Source organism: Cucumis sativus, chromosome 6, assembly GCF_000004075.3.
Source record: "Cucumis sativus cultivar 9930 chromosome 6, Cucumber_9930_V3, whole genome shotgun sequence".
In the NCBI taxonomy this organism is placed as follows: Eukaryota; Viridiplantae; Streptophyta; class Magnoliopsida; order Cucurbitales; family Cucurbitaceae; genus Cucumis; species Cucumis sativus.
The window spans coordinates 18,342,973-18,368,224 of record NC_026660.2 but is presented as its reverse complement, the minus strand read 5'-3'; the positions used below and the strand labels follow the sequence as shown (position 1 = coordinate 18,368,224).

The 25,252-nt window shown below is 30.6% G+C and overlaps 5 protein-coding genes across 5 annotated transcripts; 1 reads left to right on the top strand and 4 right to left on the bottom strand.

Annotated features, from left to right (window-relative positions):
* Positions 1-505: 505 nt before the first annotated feature.
* Positions 506-4,006, bottom strand: LOC101204063 (6,7-dimethyl-8-ribityllumazine synthase, chloroplastic; the record flags this gene model as incomplete). Its single annotated transcript, NM_001308890.1, is given in 7 exon segments — positions 506-634; positions 966-1,025; positions 1,144-1,190; positions 1,941-2,019; positions 2,110-2,205; positions 3,044-3,139; positions 3,627-4,006. Coding segments are annotated over 7 exon segments (687 nt in total). The 3' UTR covers positions 506-595.
* A 7,620-nt stretch (positions 4,007-11,626) lies between these two features.
* LOC101204788 (2-alkenal reductase (NADP(+)-dependent)) lies at positions 11,627-13,808 on the top strand. Its single transcript, XM_004144141.3, has 5 exons — positions 11,627-12,126; positions 12,244-12,427; positions 12,864-13,030; positions 13,119-13,201; positions 13,316-13,808. Exons 1-5 carry the CDS (start codon positions 11,866-11,868, stop codon positions 13,695-13,697), a joined length of 1,077 nt encoding a protein of 358 aa, XP_004144189.1. The 5' UTR covers positions 11,627-11,865; the 3' UTR covers positions 13,698-13,808.
* LOC101205037 (UDP-glycosyltransferase 74E2) lies at positions 13,790-16,917 on the bottom strand. The gene is made up of 2 exons (XM_004144142.3): positions 15,470-16,917; positions 13,790-14,725 (listed from the first exon to the last, which is right to left on the bottom strand). Exons 1-2 carry the CDS (start codon positions 16,139-16,141, stop codon positions 13,994-13,996), a joined length of 1,404 nt encoding a protein of 467 aa, XP_004144190.1. The 5' UTR covers positions 16,142-16,917; the 3' UTR covers positions 13,790-13,993.
* Positions 16,918-17,419: 502 nt separating this feature from the next.
* Positions 17,420-20,204, bottom strand: LOC101223124 (flavonol 7-O-beta-glucosyltransferase UGT74F1). The gene is made up of 2 exons (XM_004144219.3): positions 19,389-20,204; positions 17,420-18,275 (listed from the first exon to the last, which is right to left on the bottom strand). The coding sequence occupies exons 1-2, from the start codon at positions 20,109-20,111 to the stop codon at positions 17,529-17,531; spliced, it is 1,470 nt and encodes a 489-aa protein (XP_004144267.2). The 5' UTR covers positions 20,112-20,204; the 3' UTR covers positions 17,420-17,528.
* Positions 20,205-21,203: 999 nt separating this feature from the next.
* On the bottom strand, positions 21,204-23,809 carry LOC101202851 (UDP-glycosyltransferase 74E2). Its single transcript, XM_031886693.1, has 2 exons — positions 23,092-23,809; positions 21,204-22,081 (listed from the first exon to the last, which is right to left on the bottom strand). The coding sequence occupies exons 1-2, from the start codon at positions 23,749-23,751 to the stop codon at positions 21,353-21,355; spliced, it is 1,389 nt and encodes a 462-aa protein (XP_031742553.1). The 5' UTR covers positions 23,752-23,809; the 3' UTR covers positions 21,204-21,352.
* Between the last annotated feature and the right edge of the window lie 1,443 nt (positions 23,810-25,252).

Below are 25,252 nucleotides of genomic sequence, written 5' to 3'. Positions count from 1 at the left end.
TTTAAGAAAGAACTCCTTAATCGAAATAAAGAGTACTCCACCAAACAAGGTGAGCAATGCAGATATCGACCAACGTATGTTTCAACGAGACATTGGCTCATATGTCTCGATTTTACACTAATTAGAAGAGAGAAATGAAAGAGATTTGAAAGGAAGCTGTAGCAGCTCCAGTCTTCAGGAAAAGAAATCAAATGAGTCAACCTGGAAAACAAGATGAATTTGAATAATAATAGAAAATATCAATATCAAAGCACCCTGAGTTGAACTTACTAATGATTTATCACCAAGGCTTCTTCAATAATATAAACTCTGTTCATTGTGCATCACAAATCACACAATGCCACAAATAAAATTCCTCATATCATTATTCTGACATAAACGGTTAAAAGGCAAAGCTGAGCAAAGAAACTTTGAAAATTGAAATCATGGAACCTCCTACTTCCTCTGGACCAGTTGCAGCTGACTTCAGTTTGAGCCATCATGTGGCTTCTTTTTTTTTTTTAATGAAAGCATTCTACCATTACTAAGGACAGCAGGGAAATGCAAGAAACCGCAAAACTAAGGATAATGGAAATTGTTAGATCTTATATCTCGACTACTTCAGATCGTGCTCAAACATAGATGCCAGCTCCATCTGTAGAAGAAGAGAAATTGGCCAAAATGATGCAAAATCTTATAACAAAAGATTCACAAATCGGAAATAATTATAATAATCATAAAGTTCAAAAAGATAAATCCTATTCCTAGCGGTACCACTTGCAAATGACAATAAAATTCAGTCAAATATAAACCTATATATACGCATGAAAGAAAAGGAATTTAGTGCTTTTTGTTCACATATTAGACAATTTTCCCGTATACTTCTGCTTTGGCAAACCGTTTGAAAAGTAAATATGTTAGTAATCAGTCTCTTTTCTTAGAACAATCAACGGTTTGAACACTATAAACTAACTAAAAAAACTTACAGCTGTCAAAGCACCCTCAGATCCCTTATTTCCAACTTTACCGCCAGCTCGATCGAAACCCTTCACACAAATTAAAAAGTGGTGAAAAGCACGTAATGACCAGAAATCACATAGCTCCTTTGAGAACAATTCTCTAGGCAGGAAAATACTTGTAACAGTCAGTTTAGATCATATTTACCTGTTCTAGGGTGTCACAAGTTAAGACGCTAAATATGCAAGGAACTCCTACATAGGCATAAGAAAATGGCTTTAGCTTCATGTAGCAACAACTCAAAGATGAAGAAAGAGTAGAACTAAGATGGAAGCATTGATATAAATGGTACTTCTCTAAAAATACGGTTACAGAGATTACTATCAACAATTTTAACACAGGTTTTCACATATAAGGAGTAAAAGATATTCTCATGTCGGTTATACAAGAACATAGTTCACTATAGCTCCCAAGTCCCAACAGCTTAAACATATTATTGTTCCACAACTCAAACTATTACTAAGGCTTAGATTGAAATGCTTTAAAAGGGGTCTTGATTCACTGAAATATAACCTATAATCTTGCTGTTCCATTATAAAAAGGAAATACTTCGACCAATAACCAAGGCCTTTGATGTTATCATATGAAATTAATGTTAAGCTTTAACCGGGGAAACCAATATTTTTTCTTCAATAAAAGGCTGGGAATGTGCACATAATCACATAATTTATATAAATCTGTAACAACAAGGTGCTTCTTGTCCTCTTCATACCCCAATATTCCTTAAATCCCTCATGGTTCATAGATGTCAAAATTGGAATAATTAAGTCAACTCGACTGCAATATTTAGAATTTAGAAACTCCTAGAAATGATGGCAAATCAATAGCCTTGAGTTGAACTCATAAAAGATAGGCAATACAGAACAAAAATTGGTTAGAAAACTTAAATTAATAGGATAAAAGTATATAAAGTTCTGCAAAACTACCAAAAAAAGAAAGCCAACCTGAATTTAAACCGGCAGAAAGTACTCCAGATGCAGAACAATTTACAACGGCATCATAGTGGGATGTATCACCTCTAATCTACCGTAATGAAATGGGTCATGGTATTAATAAATGCACTCAAGACTAGAATATATAAAAGGACTTGATAAATGTTACAGAAAATCATACCACAGCTCCAATGCACAAGACAGCATGGTACTTCCCAGATTGCCCAAGCCTTTGAGCAACCACAGGAATATCAAAGCTCCCTGGGACCCAGACAACCTAATATGATAGCGAGGTAAATAATAAAGTCAATATGTCAAGCAAAGTTAAGCTGTTTGTCAACTAGCAAGGTCAGATACACGTTCTCTCTCAATGCAAATCTGATGAAAGGTGTATCCTACTTGTCTGCCAATGAAATTCAGCCACCCTATTTTACTTGTACCCACAATATGTAGTTAAATTTGTTTACTTATACTCCTGACAAGCACAAAATCTAGTTTCCAATGTTTTAAAAAGCCAACTTTAGACCCTTCCTAAGAGGCAAGGAGACAACTTCTAATTTAACTAAAAACATTTTACAAATCTTGAACTGATTCGACAAAGTATAGCTAAACATAATAGTCATATAAAAGTATATTAAAAAAACCACTCTCGTCAATTCCCACTTAAACAAAAATTTTAGGACATCTTTAGCATCACTGTTAATATCATTAAAAATATAAAATGTTCAAATTATCAGAACTCAACATTCAAATTTCATAAGAGAGAGAAATTCATATTATTCTTCAAATCACTAGACGTGTAGAGACTTAGATCAACGGTGTGTTTCCACAAGTGGCTTCCCTCTTTTGATTCAAAGAAGGTGTTTGTCTCAAGGCTACAAGTTAGAGTCATGCCTCAAGGTGGGCCTCGAGGCGTGAGTCTCAGTAGTCTGTCTTTTAAAACAATGCTAGTTCCAAACATATTTATTCACAAGCTTGCTTTGCTTGGCATATGCTTAACGGTGTCATGAACCTGTTTTCTGTTTTGATTAATTAAAATAAATGAATCTCAGTTTCCAACACTAGCAAAACACTAGAGGATGCGAGTTTCACATGTTGTATAATGAAACACTTACATCAATATCCTCGTCTTGAACTGAATAACTTTTGAAAGTAGACAAAGCTCCCTCGAGCATTGGCCTAGTCACAATTTCATTGAACCGCCCCACAACCTTCATCAAAGCAAAACAATTCTTTCAATAATCAAAAACCCATTAACAAGATATGCAAACATGAATAAACATTGATGTTATGATTAAATCCCACGAGTCCACACACAGAAATGACAAGGGAGTAAACAAAAAAAAAAAAAAAAACTCAGTTTAGATTCATGATAACAGAAGTCACAAGAACAGCCGAATGGACAAAAATTGTAAGAAGTTCAATTTAATACATCACAGATATTAATCATTGTCGCATAATCTTTGAATTGAATGCAGGCAACAAATCAATAGAACGGTGCTTAGAAGCGAATAAATCCTCAGACGAGACGTCATTATATTTACTACACGTTTTTAGGTAAACGATAAGGAAAAACAACTTGAGAGTTCAAAATGATGAACAAAAACGGCTAAGTACCCTAGAGAACGAACAAAACATCATGAATTAGAAGAAGAGGGAGAAAAAAACAACAAAAAGAAAAGAGAAAAGAGAAATGACCACAGCAAAGCGAAGGCCACCAGCTTTGGCAAGAGAGCCAGCGATGTGGCGAACGGCGGCGGTGTGAGCAAAAGAGGAACGGTGATTGTTGGGGGAAGAAGGATGGTTAAGAAGGTTGAATTGAGAAGAGAAGGAGAGGGGTTGGGATTTAGCAGAAAGTGTGCCCTGAAACTGAAGCTGAGTAGGTTTGAAGTTGTAATTGGAAAATGAGAGCGTCAGATTTTGACGGTGAACCAAACCCTGAGCCGGAGCAGCAAATGAGGCCGCCATTATCAAACCCAATAACAACTTCCCACACGAAGAAGAAGAAGAAGAAGAAGAAGAAGAAGAAGAAGAAGAAGCTGGCTTGACTTTGGCAATCAGAATTATGCCTATATATACATACATACACATAGCATCCTTTTTATATTAACGCAATTTGAACTTTACCTATTCTCCACTAATTCTATGAAACAACCGCTACATAAAATGACTACTTTTACGAACACTTTTTTATTATACAATCTAAATCATTTGTAATTATTTATTCTTCTCCAAACATTAAAATTTTAAATTTTATAGTAAATGATAAATTCGAAAAATATAAGAGCAATAATAATAAAAGCAGTCAGAATTAAATTTACAATCTATTTTTGTTTAGATTTTAAATAAAAGAAACAAAATAATAATAATAAAAAAAAATAGACAACATGATTCATGCAGATATTAAATAAAATGTAATAAAGAGCAGTTAGGATTAATATATATATGTGTGTGTGTGTTATTGAATAAGAAAAAGAAATACACATGGGGAAGCACGAATCAAGCCATCCTCTCTTCTATTCTGTTTTCTTTGTTTTAATATTTAAACATCCCATTCATTTTCTTTATCTTTTCGGACAGTTTTTATATTTTTATTTTGACTTTCCTATTTTTGAGATCCCCAATCCTTTTTCTACGATCTAAATTGATTTCTTTTTTTAATTAAATTATTCTAGGGTTTTCATTTAAATACTATTTTGGTCTCTGTTTTTTTTTTCTTTTTTTATGTTTTCAAAATCCAATTTCTTCATTTTTGACCTAATATTACAACTGCAACAGTCTCATATTTTTCGATTCTCGTTTTCTCATTTCACGTTTCTTCTTTTTTCGTTTTTCCTTTTCTATTTTCTGTTTCTCGTTTTTCGTTTTTTTAGTTTTTCAGTTTTAGTTTCTCGTTTCTTGTTTTTTTGTTCTCTGTTTTCTATTTCTTGTTTTCATGTTTCCTATTTTCTATCTAATTTCCTATTTCATGTTTCTTGCTTTCTGTTTTCTGTTTTACATTTTCTATTTCTCGTTTTGTATTAGAAAAGTACAAGAGAAATTTGGAAGTGATTCACTTCAATACAAGAAGAGTATAACTTATGTCTTTGGTTTCAAATAGATGTGATTAGATTGTTTGAAGTTTAGTTGCACTAACTTTAGCTAGTTAAATTTTCTTTCGTGTTTTATTGTTTGAGAGTAAAATTAAAGGGCGTGAGTCAGTAATTACAGTAATAATATCTAAGATAACTATATTCTAGTAAGTCCCTCGTTATTTTCAAATAAGATTGATCTTCTTCTACTTGTTAATCAAATTAGGTATATTATTTTATATTATTGTTGGTTTATTACATTGTTTTTCTTAGTATTACTGTAACTTATACGTTATAAGAAATTTCGAGTGTTTATTCTAAAACCTGGTTTCGTTAATTGAGCTAGAAAAAGGTAAACCTATGATTTCAAACAATAAGAAATTAAAATATGTAAGAAAGAATATAGAAAGGAATAGAATCAAATAAACCATTTCATCCTATTTGATTTATTCTTAAGAGACTATTTCAACAGTAACAAAGAGATAAACTCATTAGATCAAGAGGGTGTGGGTAGGAAAAAAAATTTAATTTAATCTAATATGATTTTACACCATATGATGGACATTTATTGTTGGTACACATTAATTAAATATTTGCACATGAACCTACAATTTAAACTTGCATCAAATTGACCATATTGAGTGTAAACAATATATAAATAAGTGATCAACATTTAAACTCTACAACATCACTTGTTAATGTAATATAATCCAAAGATGAAATATCCATATCTATATATCTTTCGATTAAAAAAATATTTTAGAGAGAAAATAACGATGTATTAGAGACTGAGTCCCGCTACTCCATGTTTGATGTACCAAATATAATAAACGGCGTATACAATTATTCTAAATATAATAAATATTATTTCAAAATCATATGCCGACTTGATATTTACTCGTTTTCACTCACTATCTAAACACAAATTATTATAATTTGTAATAAAACAGTGATTGTGATTTCCACCAACACTAATAATTATAATTCGTTGACTATAATAATCAACTCGGTATTTCAAACATTTTTTAAGTGACTGTTTAGACCACTAAATCAATTTCAATGTACAATAATTAAGTGTATATTTAACAACTTATTTTATTTTATTTTTTTCTTTTGAATATTTATATTTAAAAAATCATCTTATAGCTTTACATCTCAAATATAAATTTGGAAAATAATGAATGAATGATATGATTGGATGAACTTTGAGTTAAGGAGCACACGTGAAAAAGATTACTCAAATTTAATTTTTTAAAATCGGTGATTGTTCAGGTTAGTTTATGTGCATCTTAATTAGTTTCACGGGACAACTCATCTAACCCTACAACATAAATTAATTCTGAGGTAGTGCGCTCGATCTCTTAGTTAGTTTTTGAGTCTATGTCTTCTTTTTACCACTTTGTCAATCTATGATGATTATTAATTAATTTCATGTATTTGTAGATTTTTTTAAAAGAACACTCCAACACTATTCTTCTCGTTTGTTTCTAAAATCGTATTTGTATTTGCAAGATAATTTTCGTTTACTTGTGAATTTAGAAAAACCCTACTAATTTTCAAATTCATTTTTTTTTCTATTAAGAAAGTTACAAAATCATATGCTTTTATGTACTCATAGAATTTTTGACCATCCACGAAAGTTGTATTGAAAAGACACTAAATTATTCCTCGGAAAAATTGGTTTTTTAGTTCCTAAGATTGGAATGATATGTACATTTGATGCTTAAGTTTTAAAAATATAATTTTATATTCTTCACGTTTATAAGAATAAACGTTATGATTCTCGAGTTTTCAAAATGTATCTTTTTAGTTTTCAAAATTTTAAAAATAGGCTTAAAAGATTCCTCAAATAACTTTATACTTTTATTTTAAATAATTACGTTACATTTAAAATTTAAAGTATATTTTTCAAAACTATATTTTTCTAATTTAAATATCATATAACTCTTTTTTTTTAAAATCAAATAAAAATATTAGACTAAAAAGGTATATTTCTAAAACTGATAGACCAAACACACATATTTATCAAAACATTAGGACTTAAAAGATAATTTTGTCCATCTTTCTATAAAATTAATATTAAGTTGAGGTACATAAGTGGCAATTTGCAAAGAACAAAAGAACTTGGATGTTGGCCTGCATCTATCTTGGCGACATATCTCGAACCAAAAATCATAAATCATATGTAAAAGAGATTCAAACCCAAGACGTTAGAGTTTTAAAAGGACACAATCACTATACGAGAGGTAAAATTTAGAAATAATAAAACATTATTTAATATAAATTATAATCTAACACTTCAAAATAAATACACGTGACGTTTTTTTCATTATCTATTTTTAAAAGTATATTATTTTCTAATCACTTTTTCACTTAGTCACAAGAGATATCATGTATTTTCATAAGTTATTCTTCATGTATTTTCATAGGTTATTCTTGAGAAAAAAATGCTCTTTGCATACAATTGGAGAGAGAAAAAGAGGAATATTTTTTGTTTCTTTCTTTATATTTTTAATGTTTTTGGTAAAGTAATATAGTCTATTTATTGAGAGATGAGATCTATGGAAAGCTCCATTTTATAGGGAACATGATAAGGAAGAAAAAGTTGGAGAATAAATGTGAGAGATTTGGTCATCTTTTTTGTTTCTTTTTATTTTTATGAAGTTTTTTTTTTTTGTCAATAATGGTTTGCAAGGATGAGCATGGGTGGGATAAGGTTGGTATTCAATCAAAATCGATTGAAAATCTGTATTGATCAAAACTTATCTACTCGATTTATAATGTACTAAAATCGATCAAAAATTACCTCGAGAAAATCGATTGACTGAGTTGATGGAGCGATTCGATCGATTCAGTTCTTTTGACCATTTTTTTAATTGTTGTGAATGTGGATTGTCACTGGAGGCTATGGGCTATGCTGCACTCAGCCTAGTAGTCTTGGGATATGGCCTCTGAAGGGCTGAGTCAAAATTTTAGTTCTTTTTCTTTTTCTTCTTTTCAATTTATTCTTCTCTTATTCATATTATTAATTTTTTCATATTTTTTACTTTTTTTTCTTCATATTTTCGCTTTTTTTTTGTTACTTTTTTATTTTTTCCTCTCGAATTTCTTTCTTCATTCTTCTTTTTTATTTTATTTTTTTCTTTCTTGATACATAATTTAAACAATCATGTTCCAAATATTTAAATTATTAGTTATCTTTTTCAGATAGACAGAGATAAACCACTATCACTAATAGATAGTAAAATCATGAAAGAATTTGAGATTCCGTCGTTTTAGATTTGGTACAAGGTTGTTTAAACTGTGTACAAAATCGTTTAGACTAGGTGCACGGGTACAAGATTGTTTAGGCCAGGTGCAATGATACAAAACGTTTAGATTTGATATAAGATCGTTTAAACTAGATAAACGGGAACACGCTAATTTCAACTTGGTACAAGGATACAAGATTGTTTAGACTAAGTACAAAATCGTTTTCACACATGTATGACCGATTAACCGTGAGGGGTTTTTTTTTGTTATTTCACGCTGTGGGCTTGTGGACTTTTTCATTTTTCAAAATTGTTCTATGCGGTATAAATATTTTCACGTTTTGTTGTATTTTTCTAAAAAAAACCCTTATATATATATATATAATAAATATATTTTTTAAAAAATCGATCGGGTTTGATCTTGCTCTCAATCAGTGCTGCTTAGTTTTTCAAATATTAAAAAAAATTCCAACACTCGATCAATCAATAAAAATACCTACTTTCGTTCGTCGAATTTTGTCATTCAAATAATTATTTTGGTGTCAATGCTCAACCCTTGTTTCCTCCTTTGCATTAATGCATATTTAAGTGGTATTGTACTAAACTAGGCTACAATTTTTTGTAATAGTACATGTGAAGAATTGTGTCGCATCAAATATGGTCGTAACAATAGGTTACATGATCATTCTTATCTTTATCCCACTTTTTAAATTTTTTCTTGAAATAGATGGAGATACACATGGTCACAACCATAGAAATGGTTCGACCATATTAAGATGATACATTATCACATACTTCTCTAAATAATGAATCATCTAAAAAGGTCATTCGTCCAAAAACTTCTAAAACTTCTATATAAATATGAAACAACGAAGTTTGAAATAAGTGTTCTTTTTCAGTAATAATATAAAATTATGCCAAAAAAATTTACATAATTTGGTGAGTAGAGTAGACAGTTGAAAAGGTGAGTAGACAGTTGACTTGTCAGTTCGAGAATTTTCCCTACTAACCTTTCTTTTATACGTCTCTCTAATGCCACTTTCCCTTCTCTTTAGATGATTTTAAACCGTCTATCTCACACCATGAAAAGTTTCCACTAAACGACAAGGAAAAGCGAGAACTGTCAAAAATAGCAAATTTGATAAAATACTTACTAACATATAACAAAATTTTCAGATTCTATCAATAATAAATATTGATAACAACTGATATGTTTCTGTCAATAACATTGACAGATAGTGATAAAAGTATATCAGTTTCTATCAATGATATTGATATAATCCAAAATTTTGCTATAACTTATAAATAATTTAATTTATTTTGCTATTTAAAAAAATATCCCTAATGAAAAGTATCATAATTATATTATTTTAAAATAGATGTATTTAAATATAACCAAATTTGAAAATTGATCAAAGATAAACATTGATATATTTCTATTAGTGCTTATTAATGTGACCAACAAATTTTAAATTTTCGTTATATTTGTTAATATTTGTAGCAATTGTAAGTCATCGACAATAATTTAAATTTTGCAATATTAAGAGCAAAATTAAAACATAAATACTACATTTCATATAATTTAGCCAATAATATGTCTATAGGTTTGATATAAGTTAAGAAGGAGAATTCTTATAGGGATGAGTTTCACCTAATTAGTAGACTTTATTTATTGTATAATTTGTACACTTTCATTAATATTCTTTACCCTTATTGCGTAATCCTTCGGTTAACATTGTTCATATTAAATTCAAATTTTGAAGACTGGCCTTTTAAATATTTCAATTTTATTAAATTAAATTATGAGAAATTGATTCAAAATTTAAAAGAGAAATGTAATTGAACCGAGAACATTTTTTAAAATAGTAAAACAAATTAAAAATATTAAGAAGTTTGTAAAAATAGTAAAAAAAATTATGATAATAGAGTCCATGCCACTTACATTTTCAAAATTGCAAAAATAACAAATTTAAAAGTAGATTATCGTCACATTTGTTAAATTTGCAATATAAAAAAAATGTGTTCTGAACTGTTTTTTCTAATTACTTTTGTCATATAATGCAATTTTTCAAAAATATCTATAAGCTATAACAAAATTTTAGATTTTATCAATGATAGAAACTGATAGACTTCTGTCATGGACTATCAATGTCACTGATAGAAGGATATCAACGGCTGTTAATATTTAATATTGATAGAATTTAAAAATTTTACTATATGTTGTAAATATTTTGTCAAATTTACTAATCTTTAACATTTTTTTATTGAAAAGATCATTTGAATTTTTATAAGTTAATTCAAACATTAAATAAATAGACTAGTAAAATTGAGAAATGGAATAAAGTAAAATGGAAACGTAACTATAAGAAATTACTTCCATAGCTTCTCAATCTTTGTTCAGTTTTTAAAAATAATCTTAAAATTTGGGAACGAGAATCGATAACAGTTATTAATCATGTTTATTTCTTAAAAAATGAAAAATCTAAAACGTTATTAAACAAGTTATTAATTAACTTACACAAACTTGGTCCATGCCTATGTTAAATGTTTTAATTTTGTTTTTAAAGCCAATGCTCTTAATTGGATTTATGGTTAAGAAGTAAGTAATTAATTAATGATCTTTATAATTAACTACAAATCTCATTATACAAAATATTAAGGAATAATTTGTTCAAATTTACATTTAAACTTGAATGTTTATATATATGATTAAATCATGCAAAAGATTAAAATATTTATTAGGTTCCTTTCATATTTTTCAAAAATATATAAAATAGTTTACTTAATTAATTTTCTTTTGTATGTAGACATGGTAAATAACGTATAAAAGGTTCAATCAAGTCTAATTTTGCCGAATAAGATAACTTTTTTCATAACTACTTTATTTTTAATCCTGTTGAAAGAGTGAAAGAAAATAAGTTAGGATTTTATTTTTAAGTAGTAATAGACAAAAATGGAAGTCTTAACCGAGTGGTTTTGGAGTGTGACACAATTACGATATACAAAAATCATAATTTAGTTAAAATAAAATATTATTTAATATATATTATAATTTGACAGAGGTATATGCACCGACCCATAGGGCTACATGGTCCGATTATTCTACTTTTGTTAGATTTTTTTCGAAAAAGATGGAGATATGCACTGTGACAAGCATGGGAATCCTCCAATAGCATTAAGATGATAGATTATCACATACTTGTCAAAAGAATGGATCATATAAGAAGATGATCCGTCCAAAAACTTGTGTATTAATATGAAACAACTTTGAATTGAAGTTTTTCTTCAGCAAAATTATAAAAATATGGTAAGAAAAATTGAAAGAATTTGGTGAGTGAACAGTTGACTTGACTTGATACGTCTCTCTTTAATGCCACGTTCCCTTCTCTGTTTGAGTGATTTTAAACAGACATCTCAGACTCACACCATTAAAAGTTTCCATTATGGAAACGTGAACTCTGGCTACCTTTATCTAAAACTTAATTTCAAATGGGGTTCTTTCAAATTCATTAATTTCCTTTCTTCCTCCCAATACCCAAAACCCTATATATTCCAATCTAATAATTGAAACGAGAACACCTATTTTCCATTTCTTCTCTTCTTCTTTCCACGATCATGCAGAGCCACGGCGGCGACGGCGACGGCGAAGTAATCAACAAACAAGTTATTTTAAAAGACTATCTCAACGGCGGCGCTTCCCCTAAAGAGTCGGATTTTGAGGTAATCGCCAACAGAACCATTAAACTGGAGGTTCCTCAGGGCTCCAATGGAGTTCTTCTTAAGAATCTATACCTTTCCTGCGATCCCTATATGTTTGCTTGTATGAACAAGTTCGAAAGTTCCACCATGGATATTGCTTCCTTCACTCCTGGTTCGGTAGGTTAATCGAAGTTTAAGAGAGGAGATTTTGCTTCCTTCCTTCCTTCCTTCACGTCTGTCTCTTTCATAGTTTGGATTGTTCTGAGCTTTGTGTTTGTTGTTATCTTATTGCAGCCTATTAGGGGATATGGAGTTGGAAAAGTTTTGGATTCTGATCATCCGAAGTTTAAGAGAGGAGATTTTGTGTGGGGGAAGACAGGTTGGGAAGAGTATTCTATACTTTCAACCTCGGAAGCTGAAGCTCTATTTAAAATTGATCACACTGATATTCCTCTTTCTTATTACACAGGAATTCTTGGTATCTCTTCTTTCTCATTTTAATAATTAGATGATTGTGTTGGTAGTTTGGGAGAGATTATAGCATTATAAATGAGGAGAATTTGGATGGTGGGTAATGGAATTTAAGATAGTGACTTAGTTATGTAAGGGTTTATTATATATATATATATATATTTTTTTTTTTGAATGGCGTTTGTTCCAAGTTTTGAAAATATTGAGGTACGATTGTTATTGTGGAGTGCACTAAGGAGCCGTTTGGATTGGGATAGGAATAAGATGGCTGGAAATTAGAAATTAGAGATGCCTAACAATAAGTCTGTGAATAAATTTTGAAAGGGGAGAGAATACTAAGATGGTATGTTGAGTTCTTTCTAGATGAGATTCCTAGAAATCCTAATGGAAGTTAATTACCATATTAACTTTCCTTTTATTGAGGTGTAACGTTATTATGTCAGGTGTGAATGGGATGACTGCTTATGCTGGTTTCTTCGAGATTTGTTGCCCTAAAAAAGGAGAATATGTGTTCGTCTCGGCTGCATCTGGTGCAGTTGGCCAAATTGTTGGCCAATTTGCAAAGTTAATGGGATGTTATGTTGTTGGTTGTGCTGGTAGCAAACAAAAGGTTGATTAAACAAACAAACAAAACTTAGAACATCCTTTTATCTTTTCTGTTTTGGTGGAAGAATTCTCATTTCTCAATTCATGATTAGGTTGATTTGCTGAAGAATAGACTTGGGTTCGATGAGGCTTTTAACTACAAAGAAGAGCCAAACTTGAAAGCTACTCTAACAAGGTTAGGAATCAATAATCCTTGTTCATATTTCAGTACCTTAGATTGAGATTGTGAAAGATAATATGTGTTAGGCTGTGCATATTTGTTTGACTGATTGTTTGTTTGTTTGTTTAGATGCTTCCCTGAAGGAATAGACATTTATTTTGACAATGTTGGAGGGAAGATGTTGGATGCTGCTATTGTTAATATGAGGAGGAATGGTCGTATTGCTTTGTGTGGGATGATATCTGAGTTCCAAAAAGACAAACCTGAAGGTGTTCATGAATTGATTAGTGCTATTGGAAAACGTGTTCGTTTGGAAGGGTTTATTATGAATGATTACTTGCATCTCTATCCTAAGTATTTGGATTTTGTTTTGCCTCCCATAAGGGAAGGGCAGATTGTATATTTAGAAGATTTAGCTTATGGCCTTGAGAATGGTCCATCCGCTCTTATTGGCATCTTGTCGGGTCGCAACATAGGCAAACAAGTAGTTGTTGTTACAAAGGAAGATTGAGCTTTATTTAGAATGAAAGTTATGCTAGATGATATGATATATATTTGTTTTCGTTCATAAACTTGCTTTGGAGTCAATTGGAAACGAAATAATTACCAAGATTTGAACATATGATTACCTAAATCATTTGCTCTGATACTATGCTAAATCGACTCAAAAACTTCTTATAGGTCAATGTGAATTGCATAATCTATCATCTGACACATTCTAAACAGATACTACATGAATTTTATTCGTTTGCTACGTAATTGAGAAGACAAACTATGGTGAGAATAAATATTATTGGAATGTTATACCTAGTTTGATGCAGCAAGTGCTTGGACAAATTCTTCAATGTTTTTATCAGAACTGCCTCTTTCATCCACAGCTTCTTTAGCCAAATTCTTCCACTTGATTGAGTTCTGTTTAAACTCATTTGGCCTATTTCCTTGAACAACAATCTTTCGTATGGAGGCTTCTAGTTCTTCCTTTATAGCAACACCTTTCTCATTTTTCTTCACTCGAACTCCAACTCTCCAAACATCTGCAACAAACTTAGCATTCGTTGTTTGATCGACCCACTGCGGGATTGCAACCATCGGCACCCCCAAGCTCAATGCTTCAAGTGTCGAGTTCCAACCACAATGAGTCACAAAACAACTAACAGCCTTATGAGAAAGAACTTGTAGTTGACAACACCAGTTCACAATTAGGCCATGATCTGATGTGTCTTGTACAAAGTTGTTAGGAAGCTTTACCAACTCTGATTCTCTTAGAACCCATAAGAAGGAAAAATCAGTGTCTCTAAGTAAATTTGTCAGTTCTTTTACTTGTTCTTCTGATAACATAACCAAACTTCCAAATGAAATATAAATAACTGAGGCAGTTTCTTTTGAGTCTAACCATTTGATAGGACTCTTCCCATTGTTGGATTTTGAGACATTCAAACCGTAGGCTTTGTCATTCTCCAATCGACCATCAAGATACGCGGATGGAATGGTTGGTCCTACTGTCTTGATAGGTAATGTTTTGGCCATCCAATTAACAACCTGACATGATTTTGTTTGATATTGAAATTATTGTAGCATAGTTTACATAAAACATTGCAAAAGTAGCATAAAAAACAGTTGTGGATATAACACAATTTAGAACGGGATACATAGAAAAGTATATATACAACTGGTTGAGTTTATGTTTTGGTTGATTCATGCATATGCTTCTTTCCATTACTATTTATGAAGAAAAAACAAATCTTCGTGCTGTGATATTTATTCCATAATACTTGAGAACTTTGAATAAAATTATAATGTTATGGTAGTACCATATCTGTTTTATTTGCAAAATTTCAATGTTGGTCATGGATACTCTAAAATTAAAATTTTATTACATGTATAAATATTGGGACTGTTTACCATACTTTCTAAAAAAAGAACCATTTTACTCTAAAATTTCAGGATAAACTTGGATAAATGTTACCATTTTTCTTGTTCAACTTTTGCTAAATCAACCTCTTATTTTAAGTAAAAACAAGTTTATAATTCTCGATCAGAAGTGTGATAAATGACGCACATATCTACTTTGAAGTAAGAGGTTAATTTTCATACAAAAACAAGCAAAGTCCATACACGAAATAGGGTGTTGGTGAGGTGTGTAATTTGAATTACTTGTAACTAAAGAAATCATGTTTCTTTTTTTGGTTTTCAACTTTTTAATTAGCTATCGAGTTTTTTAGAACAGATTTAACTTAGAAGTGTCGTGGATTCTAAAAAAATCAATTAAGAAGCATCGCGTACCTTGGACTCGAGGCGATCAAAAGTGTTGATGAAAATCCACTTTACATTCTCCAAATGTGAGAACTGATTGATCATGAAATCCAAAACCACTTCAGGATCATCCGGGAACGACGGCAGATCTCCCGGCTGAAGAACAATCTCCGACGGAAGCGAAACCACCACATTCTCCGGCGCCGGAATACTCAAAGATCCTCCATAGACAAGATGGAGTAAATGATTAACGGCAGCCGATTCAGTGAAAAACGGAGCCGAATCCAGACCTCGCTCTGCAGCGACACTATGCACCCAGGGCATAATAGAATCATAAACGATAAGAGTAGGAGAAACTTCTTCATAAGAACTTGAAATTAAGGCTTCGTCGATGAAGTTGGATAAGGATTTGGTGACGGCGGCTTGGAAGCTCCGGATATAGGCGTCGAAAGTGGCGACGTCGTCGGATTCAGGGAGATCGGAGATGATTTTGATGTGAAAAGAAGGAGAGGGAGGGATGTTGATAGTTAGGGATTGAGATGCAGAGGAAGTGACGAGGAATGTGAGAAGAAGGCCTTTGGAGATTAATCGCTTCGAGAATTGGAGCATTGGACTCATGTGGCCGTGCCTTGGGAAAGGGAACACGATTACATGATTCTGTTTGATTCTTCCTCCACCTCCGTTGGCCATTGCCTTCTCCATTTCCGACGGGTTTCGTCAGAATTTTGGCGGTGGCGAAGGCGGTGGCAGTGCTCCTGAGTTGGAGTGGGCAATGATACACCGAGATTTGCTCTATCGTGAGCTTTGCGCGAAAATTATATTTTAAACATTGATATTTCATTATTATTTAATTATTTTGTAAAATAATTATTTAATTATTTTGTCTCTTCCTCTTTTTCTATTTCTGTTTTTGGTTTTGTTATCTTTTTCAATTTTTTTTCCTTCTCTCACCTTTGTCTCCTCCATTTTTGTTTCATTTTGAATTATTGTAATCTACCAATTTATTCCTAACAAAATCATATATCTTATTTTCATCCACAAATTTTCATAAATATAACATATCGTCTAAAAATTTAGCATTTGGGTAACAAAATGAAAAAATTTACGAAACTTATAATTTTTTTCAAAATAATCTTTCTTATCATCCGCTTTTCTCTATTCTCTATTTTCTCTAAACTTTTCCATTTTCTTCTTTCAACCATGCTTTTATGTTCTTTTGTATTTTTTAAAAAATATTTTCGCCTGTCTTCCTTTCAATATTCTTTCCTCTCAAAATATAAAAAATGGTTGAGATATTAGATTCAGCGATGTAAACGACTCCATACCAAAAATAGTCAAATCTAAACGAATGTGATCGTGTGTCTAATCAAACAATCAAATCTAAACGACCATTCTTCAAATATATTACCAATTAATTGTGATATTTTGTGTATTTTCTATTGTGGGTATGTAGGCTTTTTCCTTTTTCGAAATTGTTTTATAAATATTTTGCCACTTTATTGTATGTTTTAAAAGATCCTAGATATTTTAAAATAAACTTAAATTAGTGAATATATGTTTTGTGATTTTTAAACAAATTAACATATTTATTATTAGATGTTTTGTAGATTTTTTCACGATATAATAATATTATCGATTCACTCTCGTTTCTATATTGAATTTATAGAAATGTGAAATTTTGAAATATGGACAAATATGTATATTTAGTCTTCCATTTAGTAATTTGAGATTAATGATGAATGATGCGTTTAATTTATAAAATAAATTATTTTAAAGAAAAAACTAAAATATTTAGAAAAACTTTTTTTTTTCTTAATTATATTCAATCCAAACGAATCTTAAATATAGTCAATTATATGTTTCATGACTACCAACATATATACTATACCTACGATAGTTGAATGAAACACGTATTTGGTATTACGGTTGGTTTTTGTGATGTATCATTTAATAAAATTTCCTAAGATAACAAGTACTAAATTATGATGGAAAAATACTTTTCACACTTTGATAATTAGGTTAATTTATTTATTTTTGTTCTCAAGTTTTGGATTTGGTGGCATTTTATTTCAAAATCTTAAGAGTGTAATTAAATAATTGAGTCAACAAATTGTTGAATGTTTTTATTAGAGCTACCACCTTCTTTCATAGCTTCTTTAGCAAGTTTCATCAACTTCATCGAGTTAATCTTGATCCGATTCTTCCCATCTCCTCCAAAAACACTTTGTATAGAGGCTTCTAATTCTTCCTTTGTTGCAATCCCTTTATCACTACCAATCTTCACCCTAGCTCCAACTTCCCAGACATCAGCGACAAACTTAGCGTTCGTCGTTTGATCGATCCATTGCGGAACAGCCACCATCGGAACTCCCAAGCTCAGGGCTTCAATCGTCGAATTCCAACCACAGTGCGTGACAAAACAACCTACAGCACTGTGGGAGAGAACTTGAAGTTGACAACACCAATTGACAACTAAGCCTTTATGTGAAGTGGTTTGTATGAAGTTGTTGGGAAGCTTTTCCATTTCTGATTCTCTTAAGACCCATAAGAAAGAAAGATTTGTAGCAGTAGCAGCAGCAGCAGTAATGTTTTTGAGGAAATTGGTTAGTTCATCCACTTGTTTATGTGGCAAGATAACAAGGCTTCCAAATGAAATGTAAATGACTGAACCATTTTCTTTTGTGTCTAACCATTCCAAAATCTTACCATTATTTTCCATTTTGAGGTGCTTTAGGCCATAGCTTTTGTCATCCTCTAACTCACCCTCCAAATATGCTGATGGGATGGTTGGTCCAACTGTTTTGATCGGCCATCTTTTCCCCATCCATCTAACTACCTGCTTTCTTATTTGTTCAATCTTAATCTAGATCAATACGTCCTAAATCACACGATCACTCGCACTTTTTTGAAAGAAAAATATGATCATATTACCAACGTCGATAATAATTATGCATCTATTTAATATATACACGTTTTTCTCGAAATATATATCCATTTTTTTCTTTGTAGAACGACATTTAAAAAAATGCAAATATATCAAAATCTATCGATAATAGAAGTTGAACATTAATAAATTTTACTATTTTTTTTGTTGTTTTTAAAAAATGGTAATAAATTGTTTTAAATAGTTTTTTTATAAAAAGTTGAAAATAAATCTTTCCCTACAAAAAAACTTGGAGCTAGGAATATTTTAGAATGTAAATTATATATTCTATAAACATTTTAGATGTGATATTATAAATTATTTATAAATAATTAAATTCAAGTGTTCCATCTTATATGCCTTCTATATATTTATCAATATCACTTATAAAAGCATATTAGTATTTATCAATGTTTATTATCGCTATATGTTGTAAATATTTTGTCAAATCTACTACTTTTTATGATTCTCCTTTTTCTAACTATTTAAAAGATAAAAGTAATTCAAAATTTTAAAAATATATATATTTACAAATTCTTATTGAGCAATTGGAAAATCTTGGTAACTTTGAGAACAAAAAAATAATAATAATAAATTACATTAAATGATAAAAACATTTTAAAAAAATGATGATACTTTTTTTATATCGTGAATATGACAAATATAACAAAGATGTCAAAAAATTATCAACCTTTAGATTTTTTATCTTTACAACTTAGAAAATGTAGTAAAATGGACTTTATTATTATAATTATTTTTCTTTTTCTATTTTTATTTAAAGTGTTTGCAAAAATAAAAAAAAATTACGATAACAGAAATTATGTTACATGTATTTTCTAAATTATAAAAATGAATTTTAAAAGTAGATTATTGTCCATAAATTTAAGATGAGTAAAATAGGTGTTGTGATCTGTTTTTGTTTAATTATTTTTATCGTGTAATTGCATTTTTTTTTAATTTTTTTTTTTTTTTTTGCCTATTTTTGCAACTGAGCCGTAATAATAAGAAAGGTACGAAATCTCATACCTTCATCTCAAGCTGATCAAAAGTGTTAACGAAAATCCATTTCGCTTTCTTGAAACTCGAAAATTGCCTGACCATGAAATTCATCACCACTTCCCTTTCGTACGGGAAAAACGGCAGATCCTCCACTTCAAGAACCGGAAGCGACGGAATCGATACTGCCCCCACCGACGGAGGAACACTACTCAGGCACAGCGATCCTTCATACACCTGATTCAGAATCTGATTCACTGCACAAGATTCAGTGAAAAACGGCGCCGAATCCACCCCTCGCTCTGCCGCCACATCCATCGCCCAAGGCATAACAGAGTCAAAAACGACGAAGTATCTCAGAGGAGTAGAGTCGTAATCGGAATTATCAGCTGTTCTTAGGACTCCGTCGAGGAAATCCCCAAACGACTTCGAAACCACGGCCTCGAAGCTCTCGTGCTTGTCTTTCAGAGATAGAATGGCTTCTGTACGGACGTCGGAGATGAATTGAAGATCGATTTGATAAGAGGGAATAAGATTGATTTGGAGAGTTTGATTTACAGAGGAAGTGGTGAGAAATGTTACTCGAAGGCCTTTAGAAGCTAATCGTTTGGCGAATTGAAGCATTGGACTCATATGACCGTGCTTTGGATAAGCAAACACCACTAGTACTACATGGCTTGATAATTTCCTCCCCCCATTCTCCGTCGTGTTCTCCATGATCGGCTGCGTCTTTGTCTTGCGGTGGAGTTGCATGCGTTTGATTTAGAGAATACTGTAAAAGGAAGAATGAAATTTGTGGTTTTAAATTTGCGTGTTTAGGTTCATGGGTCGTAGTACTGCAAGAACCTCCACGTGAAACACGATAAATGTCTAAACGGATTTCCTCATGAATATAGTTTATAATTTCTAATGTCACACATTTTATATTATCAACATTTAATAATAGTAATATATATATATGAAATAAATTTTATACAATTGATTAATTAAACTACATTTTTGCTAACGTAAATATCCTATTTTATAGTTTACTATTCACTAATTTTATACTATTTTTTTGAGATATAAATTATTTAAATTCAAATTAATATGTAACTTTTTGATTTGTTATTATTATTATTGGATGAGAAAATGAGAGTGATAGAATATTGTTGTTGTTATTATTAATAAAATTGAATCAAACTTGATAATAATGTTGATCACCAATACCATACAAAGGAAAAAGGACTTTTCCTATTTAATATCAATTTGACCAATGTTCACATATTTCCAAATTACGATTATTGTTATTGTTCCAAAGAAGAGATTCTAAAATTTAACAATCTTTAATTGTTGTTATATTTACTCTTACAGTCCGATCATAGGTAACAATAAAGTTAACATTAATATATATATATATACATCTTAAAACAAAAGTGAAAAACAAGTTTATGTTCGACATATAATTTATTACATTTGGTTATTTTATTAAATTAGGCATCTTATGTGATTCATTTAATTAAAGCTTAAGATTCCTAATTGAGTATGAATTAAATAGGTAGAAGCATATTCCTAAATGATTAAGATTTAGTGGAATTCTAATTGAAGGTATATAAAGAAACTTAGAGTTAAGTTCCCCACTATACCAAAACAATAAGCACTCAGTATTTCTTGTATCCTATTAAGAGAAAGATCTCACTAAGAGCATTCAAGGTTTTGATTGAGGAAGACAATAATCATTTTGGAGTCATTTTGCAATCATCATCAATGAAATCATATATGTAACATATTCTTGACCAATCATCTTAGGTTAATCTATTATATAGATTTAAAATATTTATGAGAATAGTTTAATTGAAAACTTAATTTATTGGACTAAAAAGCGAACTTCAAAATTAATCTTACAAATTCTAAGTTTAATTTATGAAAACTAACCAAAACATCAAAGTAAGTAAGCTTGTAAGTGTTTTTCTTTCCTACTCCACCTTACTCACCAAAAATGATCATAACAAAGATCAAGATTGTTTAATCATAGACACAAACTCCATAATATTATTATAAGAGCTCCCACCTTCCTCCATAGCTTCTTTAGCCCATTGCTTCCACTCCAATGAATTCTTCTTAAACTCACTACCTCTCTCTTCTTCCATCACTTCACAAATACAATTCCTTATCTCTTCTTCACTAGCCATCCTCTTCTCATCCACCTTAACCCTCTTCCCAACTTTCCAAACGTCTTCCATAAACTTCGCATTAGTCACCTGATCCGCCCACTGCGGGAATGCCACAACCGGGACTCCCAAGCACAGCGCCTCCAATGTCGAGTTCCAACCGCAATGCGTAAAGAAGCAACCGATCGCCGGGTGAGCCAAGACGTCGAGCTGCGAGCACCAGCTGACCACAATCCCTTTCTCCCCAACACTTTCTATAAAGTTTGGGGGAAGTTTTCGTGCTTCGGTTTCTCTAACGACCCACAGGAAGAATTTGTCAGATTGTTTGATTCCAAACGCTAAGTTTTTGAGCTGTTCTTCGCTTATTTCGACAATGCTTCCATAAGAAACATAGAGGACTGAAGATGGGGGCTTGGTTTGTAGCCATTTGATGAGATGGTCATCTTGGTTGGGATCGAATAGGCTAAGTCCATAGTATTTGTCGTTCTCTATTCTTTTGTCTAAGTAGGCTGATGGAATTGTTGGTCCTATGGCTTTCACTGGCCGTCCCCAGCTCTCCATCCATTTGATAATCTGATATCATTAAAGTAAATCACTAAATCAACAAACATTATTATTGTTCCTTCTAATATTTCTACATCAAAAATCATAACAAAAACAACATTTTCCCTCCTTGCATTTGGTTATTAACCATTCAAAAATATTTATATAAATCAATGAAAGCTGAGGCAGTATATTAATTTCCATGTTTTCAATTTGAAAAAACGTGGATACAAATCAAAACATTGAGTGCTTAATTTTAGAAATGTTGATGCAGATATAATTAAAAATACTAAAAATCTAAAAAATTCAAAAAATAAATTTAAATGAGTAAATAGATTTTTAAACAAATTAGCATTTCTAATTATTAATTATGTAATTTTGTTACATTTTTTTTATGTTGGATAGATTTTTCTTTGATTTAGTATTTAATTACTGCATACTAAAGTCAAATAAAGTTTTAGATACAAAAAAATGTTGCACCCAATTAAAAATTATTGTGTTATAATTTATCTTTTTTTTCTAAATAATAATAACAATAAAAAAATTATGGTAAAGGATAATACTATGAAAATATTTATATATATATATAAAAGCTAATAAGAAATACTTTTCAAAATAAATAATACTTAATTTTTTTTACGTTATCCCTAATTATTGCTCATAAAATATTGAAAAAGGACAAAAAAGAAGATAACCTTCTTTATTTAATATTGATAAGAGAGATTCAACACAATCAAGATGTTCACCAATTTTTTTTTAAAAAAATGGAATGTTTCCAGTTTGTTTAACACAGATATGAGATTCCACCAATTTCTATCCATGAAGTGAAAATTGGAGATAGTTGATCCTTGTTTACACCACATAATACTCAATAACAGATTCAGTCAGTGATCACATACATGATTTCATATAGATTAAGCCAAACAACACGTTCATATATATATACATAAAGCAGAGGAATAATTCATAATGAAAAATATTAAAATAATAATAATAATAGAGAAATATTAGATAGAAAAATGAAAGATCTAGAATCATACCTCCCCTTCCAATTTGTCAAAAGTGTTGCAAAAGAGCAGATCCGCATCTTCAATATTAGAATATTGACTAGTAAGAAACTCGATGATGGTATCAGCGGAAGCAGGATCGTAATCGTAGGCAGGAAGATCATTAGCGGAAAGCGGAGGCATAGAAGGCAGAGAAATAATTGAGGATTCAGGAGGAAGCTTCAATTGACCATGAAGAACATGATAATTTATACTATTTAGGGCACAAGATTGAGTATAAACCGGAGCCTTAGCGATTCCGAACTCCTTAGCGACATCCAGAACCCAAGGCATTGTTGAATCGTAAAGAATAAATCGAGGTGGATTGGAAGAATCCATGGCCTTGTGTAAGTAATTTTGCAAGTTTGTGGTCATCTTGTGCTGGAATCGATCCAGAGTTTGTTTCATGGTGTCGGTTTCTTGACGATTCTCAGAACCATCGGAAATGACTTCAATCTTAAAGGAATTTGAATAATCGCCCTGTAATTTCAAGTGTTGGCTAACATGTAAGGTTGTGAGCAATGTTAGCTTGATTCCATGTGAGATTAAGCGTTTTGCGAATTGAAGCTGAGGATTTATGTGGCCTTGTGATGGAAATGGAAATGCTATTATATGTGGATCTGAGCCTATCTCCATTATTTCTTCTTCTTCCATGGAGACGCTCTGCTTCGAAAGTAGTAATGGCGCCAAAGAGTGAATTGGTTTCTTCTTCTTTCCTTCAATATTTATAAAAGCTTTTTAATCAAACTTGTGGGTACACGTACACCGTACACGTGTGCTTTTGTTTGGAAGAAAAAATATATATTCTATTTCTCTCTAAGTCTTTCTTTTCATTATTTTCTAATTTTGGTTCAAAGTCTTTTTTTAGCAGAATTTTCATTAAACACTTAATTTTTAGTTTTTAATATTAATATGATCTACTACTTAATTTCAAAAAAAAAAAAAAAAAAAAACTATATTTTACATTTTCAAAAATAATTTCCTTTTATGAAAAAATTGGAAGGTAGAGGACAGAGTTTAAATAAATAAAGGGAATCAAGTGTTTAAATAATGGAGGAATCAAATCTGAAAACAATAGTTTAAAATTTAAATCATGATATGAGAGAGTCGTGTATCACGTGTTTGTATTCTCCCAATTTCAAGAACCTCAACTTACCATTTATGTTTTCTTTTTCTACTCATCTCTTTTAAATGCATTTCAATTTTGAAAATAAATTTAAATAGTTATATATTTCTTTTTCAAAATTAAATGAAAAATAAACTATTTACTCTGCATTTAAATTGTTTTTATAAAATATAAATATTTTGCCAATTTTTTATTTTAATAGAAAAATATCAAAAACAAACTTTATTTCTAAAAGCAATGTATGGGACTTAATTTTTAAACATGTTTCAAATGTTGACAATACCCAAAAAAAAAAAACAAACTATATTTATTAAGTGGGCTTAAATTATATAAGTTATATCGAATAATAAACGTTATCTTAAATTACGAGAACAATTGTAAAGATTACAAAACAAGTTACAATAGTTAAGTCTATAGCACACATGCATATAAAAGTTTGAATTTGATTTGATTGTTTTTTTTTTCTATATTTATAAAATCACAAACAACACATCTCTCCAAAATACCTTAATTTATCATCCAAGATAGAATTTAAACGACCTCTCTACAAGTTATAATAATATATTTACTTTGTATTTGACAAATTTACTGCAAAGTCCAAAATTTGAGATATTTTTTTAACCTAATTGTCTTGTCTTACTAAAACTTTAAATTTTTGGGTGATTTTTTATAAAAGTTGAGTGAGAAAAGAGAGATTTTATTTGTACGCCCCCATTTGACACAGTCATCCGACGAAGCCAGTTGACTTCTTCTTCTAAATGTAGTCATTGATGAACGTCGACAAATAGAGTAAATGAAAACATTGGAGAGAAAAAGTGTAGCTAAAGTCCATATAGTGAGTCAAACATTGAATAAGTAATTTTTATCGACTCAACCAACCTCATGTTATAGATTTCAAAATATACATTTTTAAAATATTATACTCTACCCTCTACGTTTGGGAGAATATGTAATCGTGGATTATAGTTTTCAAATAAACATTTTTAATCTTTTAAGTTTTTCTTTTTTATATAAAAAAAATGTAAATTT

What these genes read in the sequence shown, in the direction of transcription:
- LOC101204788 (XM_004144141.3), top strand. Translation starts at nt 11,866, where the DNA reads ATGCAGAGCCACGGCGGCGACGGCGACGGCGAAGTAATCAACAAACAA. An exon ending in CTTCCTTCACTCCTGGTTCG is followed by an intron (nt 12,127 to 12,243) that starts GTAGGTTAATCG and finishes ATCTTATTGCAG; the next exon opens with CCTATTAGGGGATATGGAGT. An exon ending in TTGAAAGCTACTCTAACAAG is followed by an intron (nt 13,202 to 13,315) that starts GTTAGGAATCAA and finishes TTGTTTGTTTAG; the next exon opens with ATGCTTCCCTGAAGGAATAG.
- LOC101223124 (XM_004144219.3), bottom strand. Translation starts at nt 20,111, where the DNA reads ATGCAACTCCACCGCAAGACAAAGACGCAGCCGATCATGGAGAACACG. An exon ending in TTGATCAGCTTGAGATGAAG is followed by an intron (nt 18,276 to 19,388) that starts GTATGAGATTTC and finishes ATAAGAAAGCAG; the next exon opens with GTAGTTAGATGGATGGGGAA.
- LOC101205037 (XM_004144142.3), bottom strand. Translation starts at nt 16,141, where the DNA reads ATGGAGAAGGCAATGGCCAACGGAGGTGGAGGAAGAATCAAACAGAAT. An exon ending in TTGATCGCCTCGAGTCCAAG is followed by an intron (nt 14,726 to 15,469) that starts GTACGCGATGCT and finishes AAATCATGTCAG; the next exon opens with GTTGTTAATTGGATGGCCAA.
- LOC101202851 (XM_031886693.1), bottom strand. Translation starts at nt 23,751, where the DNA reads ATGGAAGAAGAAGAAATAATGGAGATAGGCTCAGATCCACATATAATA. An exon ending in TTGACAAATTGGAAGGGGAG is followed by an intron (nt 22,082 to 23,091) that starts GTATGATTCTAG and finishes TAATGATATCAG; the next exon opens with ATTATCAAATGGATGGAGAG.